Below are 22,543 nucleotides of genomic sequence, written 5' to 3' on the forward strand. Positions count from 1 at the left end.
AGAATAGTTTCACAGCAGCCAGAATGACCAGCACCGATACACAAAAAATCATCCAAATAATGTATCAGAGCGTTGAAACCGGACACATCACAAACAACCCATTCCAGAAAAAAACTGAATGCCTCAAAGAACACACAAGATAGAGAGCAACCCATTGGTAAACATAATCAACAAAAAACTCCCCTCCCCAATAACAGCCCAACAACCTAACGCTCTCAGGATGAACCAGTAGCAATCTAAAAGCCGATTCAATGTCCATTTTTGCCAGAAGTGCCCCCTCACACAACTCCAAACCCAACGTGCCACTTCAACAAATTATGTATAAACCCGTCATTCACCGGCCTCCCACGAGGATAGGACAAATTATGAATAAGCCGAAATTTATTTGGCTCCTTCTTAGGAACAACTTCCAAGGGTGAAACAACCAAATCATCAAATGGAGGAACACTAAACAGTCCAGACATCCAGCCCAAAGCAACCTCCTTGCCCAACTTCTCCGCATACTGCTCCGCCGACCTAAGATTCTTAAGCACCAAGGGTACTCAAAAGGCGGAGCAGGAATTTTGAAACCATCCCTAAAACCTAACCTCAATAGCTCTGCCTTACCCCTATTCAGAAACCTACTTAGATAAGGGACCATAGAGGCTAGCTTCACTGGTGTCTCCTCATTGGGTATTATTAATTCCCACTTTTTCCTTGTTTTTTTTTTAAACACTTGACAGGGCCGTGGGAGGAACCACTGCAGTGCGAACAGAGATGCTTGAACTTGCAGCTGGTTCCAAATTTACACTGGCTTTCATTAAATTGCCAGCATAATCCGGGCTTCTGGACTCCTGACTGTCCTCCAGCCCCTTGAGTAATCCCCTGGGTCGTAGACTGGCCAGCAACCCTGGCCCCCCTTTAAAGGAATGGCCAAACCTAGTCCGCGCCATAACCCGCAACCACAAACCTATAACCTTCTGATCCCACCGAATCACAGGACGAATAGCTTTCCTCTGTCGAAACTGTTCAACATAATAGAGCCAAGCTTGACCCCCATAAACCCTTTGGGCCTCCCCGATGGAGTCCATGTACCAGAACAGAGGAGAGCAATTCTTTGGCGCCTTTTCCGCTATAACACTTGCGAAACTAGCAAACGCCTGGAGCCAATTGATAAATGTCTGAGGGATCAAGCGCCACCTCCGCTTCTCTTTTTCCTCTTTCTTACTATCATCCTTTTTACCCTTACTAAGTTAAAATTCTCTAAAGGAGACAGGGAAAAAATCTCGACTTATTCATCCTTCCAGATTTTTTCCCGCACTTCCTTCTTAAGATGAGCCCCAAGCGGACCCTCAAAACAAACGTAAACCTCCCCATGCGCCCTATCATCTAAATGAATCCTACACTCCTTCTCCTTTTCTGTCTGCACTGACACCGGATCAGAAATTCGGCTAGGCAAAACCAAACCCATACTCGAAAAACTATGCCCCAAAGACTGCGAGCCCACCCACGCAGCTAAGTGCCCGGAGTCGATCTACTGCCTTTCAAATGTGTCAGCAGAACCCTTACATTACCCACCCCCTAAACTGAAACTACTGACCCGACTACCTGACTACCCCCCATCACTGGAGACATTAACAGTGGAGGAAACTGACAAGACATAGAATAATACTCACTGGGCTGTGAGGGAGCTGTGATTCCCCAGCCATAGTTCCCACATCCAGACGTCTTTCCGCTCCGCCATTTCTGTCCGATGGACCCTCGGGTGCCTGGGGTCCGAATTCTGAACATCCCAACGATACTGATGTCATGGCCCTGGCAGATCGCACAACCCAGGACAGGACCGCTCCATAGAATCCGCTTTGAACAGCAAGCTGCACCTGGGAGGGTCACCCCCCAGACACTAACCTGCTGCCCGATCCACCCACCGAACACAGAGACTGCAAGGTGTCCAATGAAAATCCTGTCGTTGCCCTCCCGGGGTCGATAACAGGGCAGGCAGCCCTGGCTGTATAGGGGTACCGCCACCTGGACGCCCTGGAGAATCCTGATGTGCGGTGCAGGAGTAGAAGCGGGTCGCTGGCCTGGTTCATCACCATGATGAGCCGTCGTGATGTCACTGGCTCCATGTCTCCTAGTGCCCGCAGTCCCCACCCCCATTACCTGGCTGAGATGGAGGCCTGTTAACCACCACTCGGCCTGGCCCTTAGATTCCTCCTAGATCGGGGCCTACTGGAGCGCTGACGATCCGGCTCCCGGCCTGGAGGGTCCCCGGAGGGGCTTCTACGCCTGCAGTGGGTCTGGGGAGCTGGGTCGGGAGAGAGCCGTTCCGGAGGCTGCACCCAACAGGGATGCTGCAACCAACAGGGACGCCACTCCCTTGGGGATTCTGCTGCCACTGACCCCACTCCCCTGCCGATGATCGCAGCCATTTGCCTCTGCAGCCAGATGGGTGGCTGCAACTCTGCCGTCGACCAGAGATCTTCAAGGAGCTGCGCTACCGATGACATGGTTAGCACAGTGGGGTGATCAAGGGACTGCTGTTCACCTTCCAGGAGAGAGAAACTGAGGCACTCCACCCTTACCCGTCCCTATAAAAACACTTTTTGCATATCCCCACCCAATTAACCCTGTCCAACCCACCCACTCCAACCCATTGTCATGTTGGCCTCTGCCAACACCGCTGGGGGGAGGGGGTTGCTTGCTCTGGCCTTTACTGAATTGAAGATCTGATCTCTATTTGCCCAGGCAAATCATGGAATCATAGTATGAATTGGAAGGGACCTCAAGGGTCATTAAGTCCAACCCCCTGCCTAGTACAGTGAATGATTCACTGAATTATCTCAGGCAGATGTCTGTATAGCCTCTCATTGAAGAAGAACTCCTTACCTCTCGTGACAACCTGTTCCACTCATTAATCACCCTCGCTATCAAAATGTTTTTTGTAATATCTAAGCTGTATCTTCACTCTTTCAGTTTCATTCCATTGCTTCTCATGTTTCCAAGTGCAAATGAGAATAAGGATGATTCCTCTACACTGTGACATCCCTTCAAATATCTGTAGACAGCTATTAAAGGGAATCTGTCACCTTTTTTTGGCCTTTCAGCTGCCGGCATAGACATTGGGGGCCTATTTACAGCATTCTGTAATGCTGTAGATAAGCCTCCGAATTAACCTGAAAGAGAAGAAAAACACGTTATATTGTACTCACGGAGGTGGGCGGTCCGATCCGATGGGTGTCGCCGTCCCATCCGGCGCCTCCCTTCTTCATGCAATGACGTCCTCTTCTCCCGTCCTGTAATGGCTCCGGCGCAAGCGCACTGCTCTGCCCTGTTGAGGGCAGAGTCCTGCAGTGCGCAGGCGTCAGGAGAGCTAATAGGGGAAAAAAAAAGGGTGACAGATTCCCTTTATGTCTCCTCTTAGCCTTCTTTGTTGCAAGCTAAACATTCCCAGATTCTTTAACCGTTCCTTGTAGACATACTTTGCAGTCTGATCACCATCCTGGTAGCTCTTCTCTGAACATGCTCCAGTTTTTCAATGTCTTTTTTAAAATGTGGTGCCCAGAACTGGACACAGTATTCCAGATGAGGCCTGACCAAGGATGAGTAGAGGGGGATAAATAACTTCACGTGATCTATACTTTATAATACATCCTAGAACTGTGTTTGCCTGGAGAAATGCAAAGTGTTCCTACTCACCTGAATCAATAAATTGTAAACAAACCATTTAACCTATTCATAAATGTATGTCTCATTTATGATTTATAAGTGATGGAATGGAGTGGATTTATGGCCTTACCCAACACCAGCAGAAATCCCAGAAGTTTCCACTGATTATAAAGTTATGACTTATGCTACTGAAATGTCATCACATTCTATGATAGAAGATTATGTTTAATAAGCACAGGCTGCCCTTAGGCCTGTTTCACACTTCAGTTTTTTGTGTCAGTTAAAATCCGCCAAAATGGCAGAAAGCGGATCCGTTGCTAAACTGATGTGAACGGATGTCACCAGACCGTTTTTTTGACGGATTCGATGAATGAAGAATTTTAAAGGAACCGTAGCCCGGGAAGGGGAGAGAGAGAATGAGAATTTTTTTCCAGCCGCCAGAACAGGCTTTAGGGTTAAATTTCAGGCTGGGTGAAGTCTTTCGGGCATGCGCAGTGTGAAGTGCGGATCCTACCACCCGAAAAAACGTTACATGCTCCGTTTGGGCATGTCGGCGGACGTCAAAATTTTGGCGGATCCGCAAAAAAACGGATCCAACAGATAGCCATCCGTCAAGATCCGCCGGTAATGCAACTCAATGGGGAAAAAAACGGATCCGCCAAGCAAAATGGCGGATCAGTTTTTTTGCAAAACGGCGGATCTTGACTGATGGACAAAAACTGAAGTGTGAAACAGGCCTTAGATACAATGTTCATAGCATTCATCCTTACCCTCTGAGTATGGTCTTTCAATACCCTATCCTTCTGTTCTTGAGGTGTCTAGAGATACTAATGGTGTCGAGGCTTACTTTCTCCCTGCCCATACTGAACAGACCATATAGAACACAGGAGCACTTGATAGACCTTAACATTCATGTGTAAGGGAGGGTTTGAGGGAGATAGCATTTTGTCAACAGCTATCTTGTGTCCGGCCACTTTTAGAGTTAGAGTCCATATGTTTGCCAGAAATCTACCATAGCATTCTTTTCAGAAGTTCATCTCTGATCCTGTACTTCTAATTGCGTTGACTACAACCTCCAACTTCATCTTGCATGACAGATATTCTAGAAAGCAGAATATTTTATTTTCATGCCAACACTTGCAAGCTTTTAAAAAAGGAATAAAATGTCATCCAAAGCTGAAAATATGATACATGTATATCGGTGATTGCCAGCTAACATTAGTCCTCTACTGATATAGCTCAAATTTCCTGCTACTTACCACACTTTGTCAGACACAGCAGTGGCTTACGAAAGGGATATTTCCATCTACCATATATACTCGAGTATAAGCCGAGACACCTAATCTTATCACAAAAAAACTGGGAATACTTATTGACTCGAGTATAAGCCTGGAATGCATTGTCCCCTTATCCCCATCCTTGTATGCACAGCCATCTCATTCCCATCCTGGTATGCACAGGCTCCTCATCCCTATCCTGGTATGCATGGCTCTTCATCCCTATCCTGGTATGCATGGCTCCTATTCCATATCCTTGTATGCATTGTTCCCTCATCCCTATCCTTGTATGCATCACTCCTCATCCCTTTCCTTGTATACATGATTCCTCATCCCTATCCTTGTCTGCATGGCACCTCATTCCTATCCTGGTATGCATTGTCTTCTCATCCCTATCCTACAGTTGTGGCCAAAAGTATTGACACCCCTGCAATTCTCAACGGGTAGACAGTCGCACTCAAAATTGAATGTCACTTGCATCAGAGTCATTAAAGGAATTATTATGATTTTTATTTATTTTTTCAATAAATCAAAAAAAGTGAAAAAACACCGCAAACAGAGATCAGATTCCAAACATGAGTATTACACGGTTACGTTTCGACCTATACCTAGGTCTTTCTCAAACCATACTCAATAGTAGTGTCAAGGTATATGGAAAGAGGACAATTTTTCAGAGTCCCAAAGTTAGGGCTGTGGCAAGAGAGCGGCAGGGATCTGGTCTCTTGCCACAGCCCTTACTTTGGGACTCTGAAAAATTGTCCTCTTTCCATATACCTTGACACTACTATTGAGTATGGTTTGAGAAAGACCTAGGTATAGGTCGAAACGTAACCGTGTAATACTCATGTTTGGAATCTGATCTCTGTTTTTTCACTTTTTTTGATTTATTGAAAAAATAAATAAAAATCATAATAATTCCTTTAATGACTCTGATGCAAGTGACATTCAATTTTGAGTGCGACTGTCTACCCGTTGACTTTTACCTGTGGTATATCCACGGTCAGTCAGCACCTCCTCCTACAGCACGAGTGCGCGTCTTTATTTTTTCTACCCCTGCAATTCTGTCAGATAATACTTAGTTTCTTCCTGAAAATGATTGCAAACACAAATTATTTGGTATTATTATTTTCATTTAATTTGTCTTAAATGAAAAAACGCAAAAAGAATTGTCCTAAAGCCAAATTGGATATAATTCCACACCAAACATAAAAAAGAGGGTGGACAAAAGTATTGGCACTGTTCGAAAAGTCATGTGATGCTTCTCTAATTTGTGTAATTAACAGCACCTGTAACTTACCTGTGGCACCTAACAGGTGTTGGCAATAACTAAATCACACTTGCAGCCAGTTGACATGGATTAAAGTTGACTCAACCTCTGTCCTGTGTCCTTGTGTGTACCACATTGAGCATGGAGAAAAGAAAGACCAAAGAACTGTCTGAGGACTTGAGAAACCAAATTGTGAGGAAGCATGAGCAATCTCAAGGCTAGAAGTCCATCTCCAAAGACCTGAATGTTCCTGTGTCTACTGTGCGCAGTGTCATCAAGAAGTTTAAAGCCCATGGCACTGTGGCTATCCTCCCTAGATGTGGACGGAAAAGAAAAATTGACAAGAGATTTCAACGCAAGATTGTGCGGATGTTGGATAAAGAACCTCGACCTGTTGGGTTTTGGCCGTTGCAGCTGAAAAGGGGAAGAGTCTTGAGGAGATCATTTGCATATTCCCAGTTCCTTCTGGGATAAGTGAAGAGTCTCCGTGAGCTCAACGATCACTGGGTTTTGGACGTTGCAGCTGAAAAGAGGAAATCGGAAAACCGCGCGCCAATCGGTGCTCGAATTTTGGCTCATCTTTCACCGTTTTTAAGAAATCTCAATATGGCTGCATTTCTTGCTACATGTTCACAGACTTACCAGTGGAAAAGCCACACTTCACATGCCACAAATGCAAGCTTGTGTCACTGTTGGAGGAAAAGTTGCAAAATCTCGAAGAAAGGTTAGCTACGTTGAAGATCATTAAGGAAGGTGAAGAGTTCTTAGACAGAGCAAAATTATCTCTTCATGTTACAGAAAGAGAAGAAATTCGAAGTGCACCTGAAGAAACAGAGGAATGGAGACATGTGACCCAGAGAAGCAGGAGGATCAGGAGGCAGTCAGCACCCATACTGCTCAGGAACCAGTACCAGGCTCTCACGCAGGAAAACGATGAAGAAATACATCAGGATAAGACTTTACCAACAAACAGCAACCTTGTACGCCTTCAGAGTCCTCCTGGATGGAGAAAGAAAAATGTTGTGAAGAAGAAACGGAGAGTGGTGGTCATGGGCGATTCCCTGTTGAGAGGAACAGAGGCCGCTATCTGCAGACCGTATATAACTTCAAGAGAAATGTGCTGTCTTCCAGGTGCAAAAATTAAAGATGTGTCTGACAGGATATCAGGACTCTTCAGACCTACAGATGACTACCCGTTCCTGCTACTACATGTGGGGACAAATGACACCGCAAGAAATGACCTGGAAACCATCTGCAGAGACTTTGAAGACTTAGGCAAGAAAGTGAAAGAACTGGGAGCGCAGGTGGTCTTCTCTTCCATCCTCCCAGTGGATGGCCATGGAACAAGGAGGTGGAATAAGATTCTGCAGGTGAACAACTGGCTACGTTGATGGTGCCGTCAGCAGCAATTTGGATTTATGGATCACGGAGTGAATTACCTTTACAATGGACTACTTGCTAGAGATGGGGTGCACCTTACGAAGACTGGAAAACATGTATTTGGAAGTCGCCTTGCTACTCTTGTAAGGAGAGCTTTAAACTAGAACAACATGGGAAGGGAAGCAAAAGACCAGAAAAAGCCATACACCTGACAAATGCTATTGAGAACTCTGCTATTAGAAGTGGAAAGGAAGAACAAAGACAAAAGAATCTAATTAATAAAAATATTGGAGAAAGAGAAAACAATCACAAACTAAAATGTTTCTATACTAATGCACAAAGCATGGGCAACAAACAAGGAGAATTGGAACTACTAACACAGGAAAAGAAATATGATGTCATTGAAATCACTGAAACTTGGTGGGACAATACACATGATTGGAATACAAGACTAGAAGGATACAACTTATTTGCAAGAAACAGACTTGATAAATGAGGAGGAGGTGTCGCATTGTATGTTAGAAACGAGTATATCTGCACAGAGATTGAAGCTTCTGAGACCGGGAGTTCTGTGGAAGCTGTTTGGGTAAGAATACAAGGACAGAACAATGGAAAGGACACCATTGTAGGCATTTACTACAGGCCGCCTGTGCAAGCTGAAGATATGGATGAACTCTTTATGCATCAAATGGCCAAGTTCTCCAAAAAATATGACATAGTTGTCATGGGAGATTTCAACTATCCAGACATTTGTTGGGGAATCTCTCTCAGGCAAAACTAACAGGTCAAGAAAATTCTTATCCTCTCTTGCTGACAACTTTATCTTCCAAAATGTAGGGAAGAAAACAAGGGGAACTGCTACCTTGGATCTAATCCTTATAAACAGGGAGGAAATGGTTGAGGAGGTAAAAGTGGCTGGGACCCTAGGAGGTAGCGACCATGCTATTTTAGAATTTTGGATAACTAGAGGAGGAAGACCTGTGAAGACTCTGACGTCAAGGTTAGATTTCAGATAGGCAGATTTTAAGGGATTCAGAAAGAGAATTGGAGGGATCCAATGGCTGGATATCCTTAAAGACAAAAATGTCCAGGAAGGATGGGAAATCTTGAAAAATGAAATTCTCAAAGCACAATTGTTAACAATTCCGAAAAGAGGGAAGAATAGGAAGCCTTTAGGGAAACCAGGATGGATGAACAGAGAACTTAAGCACATGCTAAAAAGGAAGAAAGAAATGTTTATAAAATGGAAAGAGGGAGGCATGTCTAAAGAAGAATATAATGCTGTCTGCAGAACCTGCAGGGCACAAATCAGATTATCTAAAGCTGAAAATGAATTGAGGCTTGCAAGAGATGTCAAAAGCAATAATAAAGGATTTTGGGGATATGTCAAAAGTAAAAGAAAAGTCAAAGATGCTATAGGATTTTTACAGGATGAAAATGATGAAATGGTAAGACAGGATGTTGAGAAAGCCGAACTTTTAAATTCCTATTTTGCATCTGTTTTCTCTCAGAAAGGAAATGTAACATCAACTGTTCTTCACTGTCCTATTAAGGCAATAGAAGAATCCAGGATATCTATAAACAGAAAGATAGTGAGGAAACACTGAGCTAACCTAAATGAATTCAAGTCTCCAGGTCCAGATGAATTACACCCCAGAGTACTAAAGGAGATAGCAGAAGACATTTTTGAACCCCTCTCCTTAATCTTTGAAAATTCTTGGAGAACAGGAGAAGTCCCAGAAGACTGGAGAAGGGCAAATGTTGTTCCTATCTTCAAAAAGGGGAAGAAGGTGGACCCAGGCAACTATAGGCCGGTGAGTCTGACTTCTATACCAGGAAAGATCTTTGAACAGATTATTAAACAACATTTATGTCAGTACGTGGATAAGAATGAAGTGATTAAACAGAGTCAGCATGGATTTGCAACTAATAAGTCATGTCAGACTAACTTAATTTCCTTCTATGACGGAATCACTGATTGGGTGGATCAAGGAAATGCTGTAGATATAGTATATCTTGACTTCAGCAAAGCATTTGACAAAGTCTCTCATACAATCCTTATTGAAAAAATGACTAAGTATGGAATGGACAAGGCAACTGCTAGGTGGATTGATAACTGGCTTAGTGATCGGACCCAAAGAGTGGTCGTAAATGGCTGCACATCCAGTTGGAAGAATGTCTCAAGTGGGGTACCACAGGGCTCTGTCCTGGGCCCTGTATTGTTCAACATCTTTATCAATGATTTAGATGAAGGAATTGAGGGTAAACTGATTAAATTTGCTGATGACACAAAGCTAGGAGGGATAGCTAATACTAGAGAAGAGAGAGAGAGGATTCAAAAAGATATAAATAAACTGGAGAAGTGGGCAGCAACTAACAGAATGGTTTTTAATAGGGAAAAATGCAAAGTACTACATCTGGGCAATAAAAATGAAAAAAAGCATATACAGAATGGGAGGAATAGGGCTAAGCAACAGCACATGTGAAAAAGACTTGGGTATACTAATAGATCACAGACTGAATATGAGTCAACAGTGTGATGCAGCAGCAAAAAAGGCAAATGCAATTCTTGGATGTATTAGCAGAAGCATACAGTCTAGATCACGTGAAGTCATTATTTCCCTCTACTCCTCTTTGGTCAGATCTCATCTGGAATATTGTGTCCAGTTTTGGGCACCACATTTTAAAAAAGACATCAACAAACTGGAGCAAGTTCAGAAAAGAGCAACCAGAATGGTGACCGGTCTGCAAACCCTGTCTTATGAGGAAAGGTTGCAGGATTTGGGATTGTTTAGTTTGCAAAAGAGAAGACTGAGAGGAGACTTAATAGCCGTCTACAAATATCTAAAGGGCTGTCACATTGTAGAAGGATCAACTTTATTCTCATTTGCACAAGGAAAGACTAGAAGCAATGGGATGAAACTGAATGGGAGGAGAAACAGATTAGATATTAGAAAAAACTTTTTGACAGTTAGAGTGATCAATGAGTGGAACAAGCTGCCACGAGAAGTGGTGAGTTCTCCTTCAATGGAAGTCTTCAAACAGAGGATGGACAGACATCTGACTGGGATGATTTAGCGAATCCTGCTTTGAGCAGGGGGTTGGACCAGATGGCCCAGGAGGTCCCTTCCAACTCTACGATTCTATGATTCTATGATCCAAACAAGCTCAAGCTGCCCTGCAGTCCGAGGGTACAACAGTGTCAACCCGTACTATCCGTCGGTGTCTGAATGAAAAGGGACTGTATGGTAGGAGACCCAGGGAGACCCCACTTCTTACCCCGAGACATAAAAAAGCCAGGCTGGAGTTTGCCAAAACTTACCTAAAGAAGCCTAAAACGTTTTGGAAGAATGTTCTCTGGTCAGATGAGACAAAAGTAGAGCTTTTTGGGCAAAGGCATCAACATCGAGTTTACAGGAAAAAAAAAAGAGGCATTCAAAGAAAAGAACACGGTCCCTACAGTCAAACATGGCGGAGGTTGCCTGATGTTTTGAGGTTGCTTTGCTGCCTCTGACACTGGACTGCTTGACCGTGTGCATGGCATTATGAAGTCAGAAGACTACCAACAAATTTTGCAGCATAATGTAGGGCCCAGTGTGAGAAAGCTGGGTCTCCCTCAGAGGTCATGGGTCTTCCAGCAGGACAATGACCCAAAACAAACTTCAAAAGCACTAGAAAATGGTTTGAGAGAAAGCACTGGAGTCTTCTAAGGTGGCCAGCAATGAGTCCAGACCTTAATCCCATAGAACACCTGTGGAGAGATCTAAAAATGGCAGTTTGGAGAAGGCACCCTTCAAATATCAGGGACCTGGAGCAGTTTGCCAAAAAAGAATGGTCTAAAATTCCAGCAGAGCATTGTAAGAAACTCATTGATGGTTACCGGAAGCGGTTGGTCGCAGTTATTTTGGCTAAAGGTTGTGCAACCAAGTATTAGGCTGAGGGTGCCAATACTTTTGTCTGGCCCATTTTTGGAGTTGTGTGAAATGATCAATGTTTTGCTTTTTGCTTCATTCTCTTTTGTGTTTTTTCATTTAAGACAAATTAAATGAAGATAATAATACCAAAGAATTTGTGTTTGCAATCATTTTCAGGAAGAAACTGAGTATTATCTGACAGAATTGCAGGGGTGTCAATACTTTTGGCCACAACTGTAGTATGAATGGCTCCTCATCCCTATCCTGGTATGCATGGCTCCTCATCCCTATCCTTGTATGCATGGCTCTTCATCCCTATCCTGGTATGCATGGCTCCTCTTCCTTATCCTTGTATGCATTGTCCCCTCATCCCTATCCTTGTATGCATCACTCCTCATCCCTTTCACTGTATACATGATTCCTCATCACTATCCTAGTCTGCATGGCACCTCATTCCTATCCTGGTATGCATTGTCTTATCCCTATCCTAGTATGAATGGCTCCTCATCCCTATCCTTGTATGCATGGTTCTTCATCCCTATCCTGTTATTATTGGCCTCCATCCCTATCATTGTATGCATGACCTCATCCTTATCCTGGTATGTATGGCCCCCGTCAAACACCATTAAAAAAAACTATTATACTTATCTTCCTGCGCTCCATCGCAGCGTCTTGTTCCAGTGCCAACAACTGCTTTATGCTTGTAAGAGCGCACGGCAGAGACGTGATGCACTGCTTACAAGCAGAGCGCAGCTGCCGGAATACTCACGCCGGAACTATGTGCGTGGAAGGCAGTGAGTATTCATTGCAATGAAGTAGCGCGCACAGTGTCAGCCGTCGGGCGGTCATGTGTGCCCGCTACTTAACAGAAATAAATATTCACATCTCTCCACACCCATGGGAGTAGAGAGAGGTAAATATTCATTTCTCTTAAGTATTGGGCACACGTGACCTCCGGGCAGCTGTAGGAGCCTACGGCTGACACTGTGCACTATTACAGAGAAATGAATATTTACTACCGCTCCCCCTCCATCTTCTGGACACCTCGGTTGAGTATAAGCCGAGAGCGGCGTTTTCAGCACAAAAAAATGTGCCCAAAAATTCTATAATGCTGTATATCTGCCCCCAACCCAACTTTTATTATACTAACCTGCGGGGCAGTCCCGTCCGAGAGGTGTCGCTCTTCTTGGTCCGGCACCTTCCATCTAATTTTTATCGCTGTCCTCCTTGATTCGTCTGGATGACACGTCCCTGCATTATCCTCGCAGCCTGCTCGGCATTGCGCTCCTGCAAGGCATACTTATCTGCCTTGTTTAGGGCAGAGCAAAGTACTGCAGTGCGCAGGAGCTGGGATTCTCTGACCTTTCCCGGCGACTGCGCACTGCAGTACTTTGCTCTGCCTTCAATAGGGCAGATCAGTACGTCTGCGCAGGAGCGCGATGCCGAGCAGACTGTGTGGATGATGCAGGGATGCGTCATCCACACGAACCAAGAAGGAGGACAGCTATCATAAGAAGTTGGGAGGCGCCGCACCAAGAATAGCAACACCCATCGGACCTGACTGCCCCACAGGTGAGTGTTACAGAACCCCCCGGTCTCTGTGTACTGATTACTGGCTGTAATGCAATCTACATGAGCAGAGTTGCTGAGCTTGGTGATTGGCTGCAGTGGTTGCATGTGTTGTAGTTATGTTGTCAGCGTTGCAGTCAATAGACAGAAACTTAGCAGCAGTGGAGAGCCTGTGCTGGATCTGAGGAGTATGAGTACTGACTTTATTATTTTAAGACAGCATTGACCAAGAGAGGGCAGACATCTCATCTATAAGTGGAAAAACCTTTTAAGGTACCAGCAATAGCATAGGGTAAAACTGACAATGATTACAGTACTTTGTATTTTTTCTTTTTCAGGAGGAGAATTGCACATTTCATGTGAAGTTTATTTTTCCTATGTAAATAATTCACGCTTTGATATTGGGTGGACAATAAATGGAAAGAGTGAAGGAGACTTTACTGACCCCAGAATACATGTCAATGAAAGGTAAGATTGTTTTTCTTGGGTGACAAGTCCATATATGGCTCAGTTTAGATAAGCATATGAAATGTTGTCTGTTTTGCAACTTGAAATATTTTATTTTTATCCTTTAGGAGTTCATTTTAGATAAAATATAGGTTATTATTGGGTCTCTATGTTTTGTTTTGTTTTTCTAGAACTTTGACATCTGCTTTTTTATGTCCGCAGTAAAATATATAGAAGGCCCAATCCAATTTCATGTGTATTTTTTTCAATGGATCTGTGAAAATAGTATGCAGTGCCAACAGTAGTCACATGATCTCTTTTTTTGCTTCCATATTACACTTGACTGGTGCATGCCGGGTTATTTTTTCCACACGGATTTGGAGTCAATGCTGAATTGTGTCCCTGATTTACATTGGTCTGTGTGCTTTCCGTGTTCAGCCATTTACTGAAAATTTAAACTATGTTGTGTCTGTTGCTGACCTTAACATAACCCATTCCATCTGAGCTATGAAGGACCACAATTTTGGCATTTAGAAGTCCCCCCATGGTGTGGCTGCATGACGCACATCATGATGTTGCTTGAGGCCTGGTGAGTAGGCCTCAGGTGAAAATGTTATGTCACCGATGGCCGTGTAAACACTACAGATGCCCAGCCAGAGTGCTGGCTGAAGATGTTCACAAGACCATAGTTCCAACGTGGGTGCTGTACTAGGGTCCTGTGAATATATTTGCTCATCTCGAATGACTAGGTTTGTAATAATCTAAATTACATTTCTCAATTACAGTTATTGAAATACAGTTATTAAAATGATAAATACGTGTTTCTGCCCATAAAGCCTTCATATGGTATTGCTAATGGGTTGTTATTGTAGATGCACATACTTCATATGTATAACCTTGGATAATGCTGAGGGTGAATCCTCTTCTTTCATGCTCTGCTGCATTTTCACTAAAAATTAGTAGCAAGAGCCTCCTCTCCACAGTTACCAACCAAATAATTGCTGTTTAAGGTGACTGTCAGTGCTGTCAATCACTTTGACATTTTCGTAGGAAAATAATTTCTTAGAGAGATATATACGTTGTAAAAGGAACAACTATTCAGCTGTTCTGTATATATAATGGACCCCCTACTGTGTATTATAAGAACAGAAATCACCAAGAAGTCCTGTGACTACAACAGGAACAGAAGGCTGCAGGTCGCAGAACTCCAGTGTGATTTCTAAAAACTTTGAGTAAATCGTATATTATTCTTTATAGCCAAAGCCCCGGTTGCAGCAGGACCTATTTTGGAGAATAAGTAGCAGATTTTATCCACTATTGCATGACAAGAAAGGTCTCATCTTTTTCAAAAGTAAGGTCTGCAGCGTGTGTTGTGCTGTTGTATTCTGCTGCTGAAGAACCTCTCTTTGAACGGCAGAGGAGCACTCTGTGTCCATTAATAAGCGGGCGGCATAGGAGAAGAAACTTCCTGCCAAATAGATTTGGTACAAACTACTTCTGCAAGAAATAAATAGTGCGTGAAGAGCAACAATCATCTCCATGTAATGGTCAGGTTCTGACATCAGTATATAATGTTTCCACACATATTACAGATTTTGTTTTACGATTGAAGTAACACTTATGCCAGATTTAGTATGAAAGCATTCAATTTCTGCAAAAGCCTTATTAAACCTTTTATGATTCAATGTTGTTAGCCAGAAACCCAGGGGTGTATGTAATTTCTCTCATTTATATGTTCTCCTATTTAGATTTTACCAAGACATATCATAAATTCTGAGAACTTGGTTTAAGCAAAATAAAGTATTTTGAAAGTATTTTGCAGGCAACAAGACCTTTTATCGGTTTACTATCTTGTTTTGCTCATAACCTTGGCGTGAACTTGTTGCCACACGAGCATGTAAGAATGAATTTTACTCCTGTCTGCACCATTATTAGTTAGGAAAAGAAATGATGCAGGGTTTTCTCATTTTCTTTAGTGTTACAGCAGATACGGCCCTACCTGGAGCCCAGACTGTAAAAAAGGAATTACGGATCAAAAACATTACACCGGATGAACTCAAGCACAACTATACCTGCACTGCAAAAAACACCTTGGGGGTAGTTTCCAGACAAGCTCTTGTTAAAGAGAAAGGTATTGGAGTATAAAACTATATGTATTATTACTATCTTTTCTATAGTAAGCCTTCATGGCATTTAGCGAAATACCTAAGTAATGGAAAAATAACCTCCTGCCATGTCTAGAAAAGATACAATTCGGGTGGTACTTGAAAAAGGTCTCTGTGCACTCCGATACGGGATGGTGGGTGTGGGGGGGTCATGGAACTCTAGTCAAACTGATCTCGATTTTTTTTATATTGATGCCAAAGAACCTCTTCTTTCTTTTCGTTAACCACTATGGATTGCGTAAACAAAATAGTTTACCATATTTTTCTCTTTATAAGGCTAGATACATTCAGGGTTAAGGCACATTCAGGGTTAAAACGAGTCCATTCGGTTTATTTGCTCCATAAACCTCACAGCAACAAAACACGGTTTCCAGCCTTCACAGCAGTCAAAAGCAACATAAACAGTCCTTAGCTGGGCTTTGTTCCGTCAGGCCCTGTTCACACACAGGCCAGGGCAATGTCCATAGCAGAGCTCTATCTGCAGCCAGACACAGGAAGGCTTCTCACTCCTGAGAACATAGACCACTCTGTAATGTCCGACCTGGACACATGGAAGTCTGTCCACACTCTGACAGACTCTCTCGCATGTGCTAAACAACTCAATTACATAGCCCTGTAACCACACCCATAGGTGAGGTATGGATCACATGAGCTGGTCATATGGTCAGGACCTCACCACAGGTCCTGAACATACACATATCTTCAGGCAAAACGGGGTACAGTCTGCACCCTCACCCAAAGGTGAGGCAATATGGGTAGCCAGACCCTCCCATCTCTCATAGCTACCCGCAACCTGGACCCAGTGAACTAAATGCCATATTAGTGCTCATGTATACTAACAACAAAATACTCCAGGTTGCATCGCAGGGAGCATCCATCCATGTGACATATACCTCCCATTAACCACGCGACCATCCGTTACACCACCATATATATATATATATATATATATATTCACACACATTGCTCAAAAAAATAAAGGGGACACTGGACACTCTTACTGAGCAGACACATGGATGTTAGTGACCTTCCTATCATTTCTACCTGTTGTTTATTCCATTGGCACGACAGCAGGAGAAATTGAGTCACATTCAGTGTTGATTTCACAGAAGTGTGACTGACTTGGAGTGACATTTTGTTGTTTAAGTGTTCCTTTTATTTTTTTGAGCAATATATATATATATATATATATATGTATGTACAGTGCCTTGAAAAAGTATTCATACCCCGTGAGCATTTCCACATTTTTTTCATGTTACACCTACCAACTTTAGATGTATTTTATTTGGTTTTCTGTGATATACCAAGACAAAGTAGCAAGTATTCGTGAGCTGTAAAGGAAATGATACATCGTTTTCTAAATGTTTTAAAATTATAAATCTTGAAAATGTTACATCCAGTTGTATTCAGCTCTCTGAGTCAATACTTTATAGAACCACCTTTTTCTGCAACTACTGATACATGTATTTTGGGGTATGTTTCTACCAGCTTTGCATATCTAGAGGCTGGAACCTTTTCCCATTTTTCTTTGGAAACTAGCTCTAGCTTAGTGAGATTGGATGGAGAGTGTCTATGAACAAAAAGGTTCATCTCTGGGCACAGATTCTCAATCGGATTTAGAGCTAGACCTTAACTCCGATATTCACACATGTGAATGTTCTTTGTTTAAAACCATTCCATTGACAGTGTCAGGAATAGGGGCTGTATGACCTTTGGCCGTACACGGCTATCACATGTTCAGGGGGGCTTATCTTAGTTATCCCACCGCTGCCACCAAATGTCAGGAAAAGGGTTTGTATGACCTTTGGCAGTACAATGCTATCACAGGTGCAGGGGGGATATCTTAGTTGTCCCTCCACTGCCACACTGTGATGAAAAACAGCAAGCTAGTCTTGCCCTAACAATTTACCACAGGGGGGCTTATTTTAGTTATCCCACCACTGGCATGCTATATCACAAACTGCCGGGATTTATGTATATCCCACTTTCTAGCTCCACTTTAGAACTTGCAGCTCTCTGGCACCCCTTTTGCCCTCAGGTCAGTCAGAGAACTGCACCTAGGATAATTAGTCGCCAGACGGGCCATGTGATGTGCACTGGCTATTAGGCACGCTGCAGCGAGGGAATTATAAATGCTCTGGCCGCAGCCACACAATCAGCTTATAAAACCCCTTCCGTCACTGCCAGCTTACCCACCTACCCAGAACACACTTCGCTGCCACCAGCTTCTGATTTCTACAGTTAGGTCCATATATATTTGGAGAGGGACAACATTTTTCTAATTTTGGTTCTAGACATTACCACAATTAATTTTAAACAAAACAATTCAGATGCAGTTGAAGTTCATACTTTCAGCTTTCATTTGAGGGTATCCACATTAAAATTGGATGAAGGGTTTAGGAGTTTCAGCTCCTTAACATGTGCCACCCTGTTTTTAAAGGGACCAAAAGTAATTGAACAATTGACTCCAAGGCTATTTCATGGACAGGTGTGGGCAATCCCTTTGTTATGTCTGTCTCAATTAAGCAGATAAAAGGCCTGGAGTTGATTTGAGGTGTGGTGCTTGCATTTGGAAGGTTTTGCTGTGAAGGAAACATGCGGTCAAAGGAGCTCTCCATGCAGGTGAAACAAGCCACCGGGATCAAAGCACGAGATAGCACGACAATACCAAAGGATTAGACAGAACGGATAGTCAGGACATAGCCAAGAAGTCAGAAACCAGAGAAACAGATATACAGTACAGAATCCACAGGCAAACTCACCACAGGGGACAGAACCGGGTCAGAACCATATAAGCAAGCTAGAAGACAACAAACAGGCACAGGCGCACAGGGGTCGCCACACTCGGCCAAAGGCAAAAGTATAACTGACAGGGATTGGCGTTTCCCAGGGCTATAAGAAAGTCTCCCTGAACCAAAGAGAGGCCACAATAATTAACCCCAGGCGTGCAGGTCAAAGCCTGCACTTGGCTCAAGACATTAACCCCTGACGTGCAGGTCAAAACCTGCACTGGGATCATGACAGTACCCCCCTCTCAACAGGGAGGGCCTCTGGACCCCCAGTCTTCCCCGGGTATTTGGCATGGAAAGCCCGAACCAGGTGATCTGCATGTACAGAGTGAGCAGGGACCCATGAGCGATCCTCTGGTCCATATCCCTTCCAGTGGACCAGGTACTGCAAGGAGCGGCGCACCCGCCGAGAGTCCACAATATGTCTGACCTCATACTCCAAGTGACCCTCCACCAACACTGGAGGAACAACAGACCCTGAGTCCTCCTTGACAGACCCCACGGGTTTCAACAGAGACTTATGGAACACATTGGATATTTTTAAGGAGGCAGGGAGACGCAACCTATATGCCACTGAGTTGAATATCTCCATAATCTCGTACGGAACAATGAACTTTGGCCCCAATTTCGCTGATGGTACCTTCAAGTTGATGTTATGTGTGGAAAGCCAAACCTTCTCCCCCACCTGAAACATGTGTCCCGGGGCTCTCTTTTTGTCAGCAAAATATTTATACCTCCCCTGGGCACAAGAGATATCACACTGGACTTCAGCCCATAGGTTTTTTAACCGTTGAACGGACCCCTCTGCCCCTGGACAACCGGAATCCACCCGTGAAAACTCCCCAAAATGAGGATTAAACCCATAATTAATCAGGAATGGAGACAGGTTGGTGGACTGACTCACCCGGTTGTTAAAAGCGAATTCCGCCAACGTTAACGCATCACACCAATCCTCCTGTCTGGCGGAGGTCAGACACCTGAGAATTTGTTCCAGGGATTGATTGGTGCGTTCCGTCTGACCATTACTCTCCGGGTGATATGCCGACGAGAAGGAGAGTGAGATGCCCAATTTCATACAGAATGCCCTCCAAAATTTGGCAACAAACTGCACACCTCTGTCAGACACCACATTCAGGGGTACCCCATGCAATCGGACCACATGCTGCACAAACAACCTTGACAATGTTTCTGCTGACGGTAATGCTGCCAAGGGAATGAAATGGGCCTGTTTTGAAAACCTATCCACCACCACCCAGATCACGGTATTGTCCCTGGAAGGTGGAAGACCGGTAATAAAGTCCAAGGAGAGATAAGTCCATGGCCTATCAGGAACCGGCCGGCCGGTTATGCAAGCTTTTTGAATGGGCACACACACCACAAGCAGAAATGAATTTCTTGACATCGGACCCCAGGGAAGGCCACCAAAAAACCCTGGCTACTGCCTCTCTAGTGGCCGTGATGCCGGGATGAGCACTCAGCCTAGACTCATGAAACTCCTGCAGAAGTCTAGGCCGCAATCAATCTGGAACAAACAATTTATCCCCGAGTCTGGTTGCCGGAGCTAGGGACTGAGCCCTTAAAATTTCTTGTTCCGACTCTGATGAGACCCCCCGCCACTACCACCCCTGGGGGAAGAATGGAGGATGGCGGCTCGGGGGGAGTCACCGGGTCAAAACTTCTGGACAGGGCATCAGCTTTAACATTTTTGGACCCCGGTCAAAAAGTAATGGAGAATTGAAATCGTGAAAAAAAAGTGACCCACGGGCTTGTCTAGGAGTAAGCCTCTTAGCAGATTCAAGGTATGCCAAATTTTTGTGATCCGTGATAACGGTGATAGGGTGAGCCGCCCCTTCCAAAAAGTGCCTCCATTCTTCGAATGCCAGCTTGACCGCAAGAAGTTCTCTATTGCCTACATCATAGTTTCGGCTGAAGAGAACTTCTTGGAGAAGAAGGCACAGGGTTTGAGATTAGTAAGGGTGGCCAGACCCTGGGACAGCACAGCCCCCACCCCCACTTCAGAAGCATCTACCTCCACAATGAATGGCTTGGACAGGTCTGGTTGGACCAACACCGGGGCGGACATGAAACATCTCTTAAGAGCAGAGAAGGACTCCTTAGCGAGTACAGACCAATTTTTTACATCAGCCCCCTTCTGGGTAAGATCCGTGAGTGGTTTAACCACTTGTGAGAAGCCTTTATTGAATCTCCGGTAATAGTTCGCAAATCCTAAGAAGCACTGGAGCACCTTGAGATCTCGAGGCTGAACCCAGTCAGCGATCCCCAGCACCTTCTTAGGATCCATACGAAACCCCTCACAGGACACAATCAGCCCCTAAAAAGACAGTTCCTGTACGAAAAACGAACACTTTTCCAATTTAACAAACAATTGGTTCTCACTGAGTCTCTGGAGAACTATCCGTAGGTGTTGCAAGTGAGACTGACTGTCCGGGGAATACACCAAAATGTCATCCAAATAAATGATAACAAAACGACCTATCAGGTCAAAAAACACCACATTGATAAAGTTCTGGAAAATAGCGGGTGCATTAGTTAACCTAAACGGCATTACCAGGTTTTCAAAGAGTCCTTCTGACGTGAGGAACGCAGTTTTCCACTCGTTCCCTTCCCGAACCCTTATCAGATTGTAGGCCCCCCGGAGATCTAACTTAGAGAACCATTGGGCCCCAGATAACTGGTTACATAAGTCTGGGATGAGGGGAAGCGGGTAAGTGTTCCTAACCGTTATCTTATGTTCCCGAAAGTCAAGGCATGGCCGCAAACCACCATCTTTCTTCACAAAAAAGAATCCTGCTGCCACGGGTGACACAGAAGGCCTGATATGCCCTTTGCGGAGACTCTCAGCTATGTACTTCTTCAGGGCTTGGCGCTCAGGCCCGGACAAATTGAACAACCGAGCCTTGGTAACTTGGCTCCGGGTACTAACTCAATGGCACAATCGTAGGGTCTATGTGGTGGCAGCGCCTCAGCCTCACTTTTGGAAAAAACGTCTTCGAAATCCTTCAGGTACTCCGGAATACCTTCCAGACCGATAGACAACACAGATATGGATTTAACAGAGTTAACCAGAGGTCCCAGGTTACAACATTTATCCTCGCATCCCCATTGAGTGATCTTACCTGTTACCCAATCAATGGTAGGATTATGGCGTTGAAGCCAAGGCATCCCCAGTACCAGTCCTGCAGGCAAGTTATCTAACACAAGACAGCTTAGTTTTTCCACATGAGTGGGACCCATTTTTAGAGAAAAAAGTTCAGACCTGAAACAGATACTGTCCTGGGTAAGAGGGGACGAGTCAGTTGCCACAAGTTTAACATGATCCTGAAGCTTGACTGTCCCTATCTTATTAAGAGTCTTAATTTGGGTATCAATCACATTCACAGCAGAACCACAGTCAACAAAAGCATTAGTCTGAACAGGACCATAACAAAGTTCCAGTTCCACCTGAAGCACAGTTTTTGCAAGTGAGGAAAATTGTACCTGAAGGTCTGGGTAGCCTCCTCGACTACTATCCAGACCTAGTCATTTCCCTCCATCTTGAAGGATGACGGACAGGAGGGGCAGTCCTTCCAATGTCCAGATTTCCCGCAATAGAAGCATAACTGCTCCCGGCGGCATCTTCTTTCCTTCTCACAGGTGACAGCGCTCACCTCCATAGCCACTGGAGGAGTCCGGGTCTCCCCTCCACAGGAGAATAATGGGGTTTCAAGTTGCATAACACCTCTTGCCCGCAGTCTGCGAACCGCTTGGGTCATGGCATCCTCCAGGGAGTCAGATGGAGAATGGAGTGCCAGGGCATCCTTCAGACATTCACACAGGCCTCTACGGAACAGCCCCCGGAGGGCGGCATCACTCCAAGAAATCTCGGCTGCCCAACGTCTAAATTCAGAACAGAACCACTCAGCTGGGTGCTCCCCCTGGCAGACACTCATCACCTTGTCCTCAGCCAAACGCACTCTATCAGGCTCATCGTAAATAAGCCCTAAGGCCTCAAAAAACACATCCACAGTCATTCTATCAGGGGCAGAAGAGGAAAGAGAAAATGCCCAGGCTTGTGGGGATCCCCTAA

At 44.4% G+C, this 22,543-nt stretch overlaps 1 protein-coding gene across 3 annotated transcripts in view; it reads left to right on the top strand.

Moving 5' to 3' along the window:
- IL1RAP (interleukin 1 receptor accessory protein) overlaps positions 1 to 22,543 on the top strand; it is a 340,076-nt gene that overhangs the window by 291,365 nt on the left and 26,168 nt on the right. For all 3 annotated transcript variants that reach the window (XM_073589429.1, XM_073589428.1, XM_073589430.1), the window contains exons 7-8: positions 13,394 to 13,523; positions 15,479 to 15,633. In XM_073589429.1, coding sequence (XP_073445530.1) covers positions 13,394 to 13,523; positions 15,479 to 15,633 — 285 coding nt within the window. The remainder of the gene's footprint in view (positions 1 to 13,393; positions 13,524 to 15,478; positions 15,634 to 22,543) is intronic.

Source organism: Dendrobates tinctorius, unplaced genomic scaffold (genome assembly GCF_039654945.1).
Source record: "Dendrobates tinctorius isolate UK_male_01 unplaced genomic scaffold, ASM3965494v1 ptg000107l, whole genome shotgun sequence".
Lineage (NCBI taxonomy): Eukaryota > Metazoa > Chordata > Amphibia > Anura > Dendrobatidae > Dendrobates > Dendrobates tinctorius.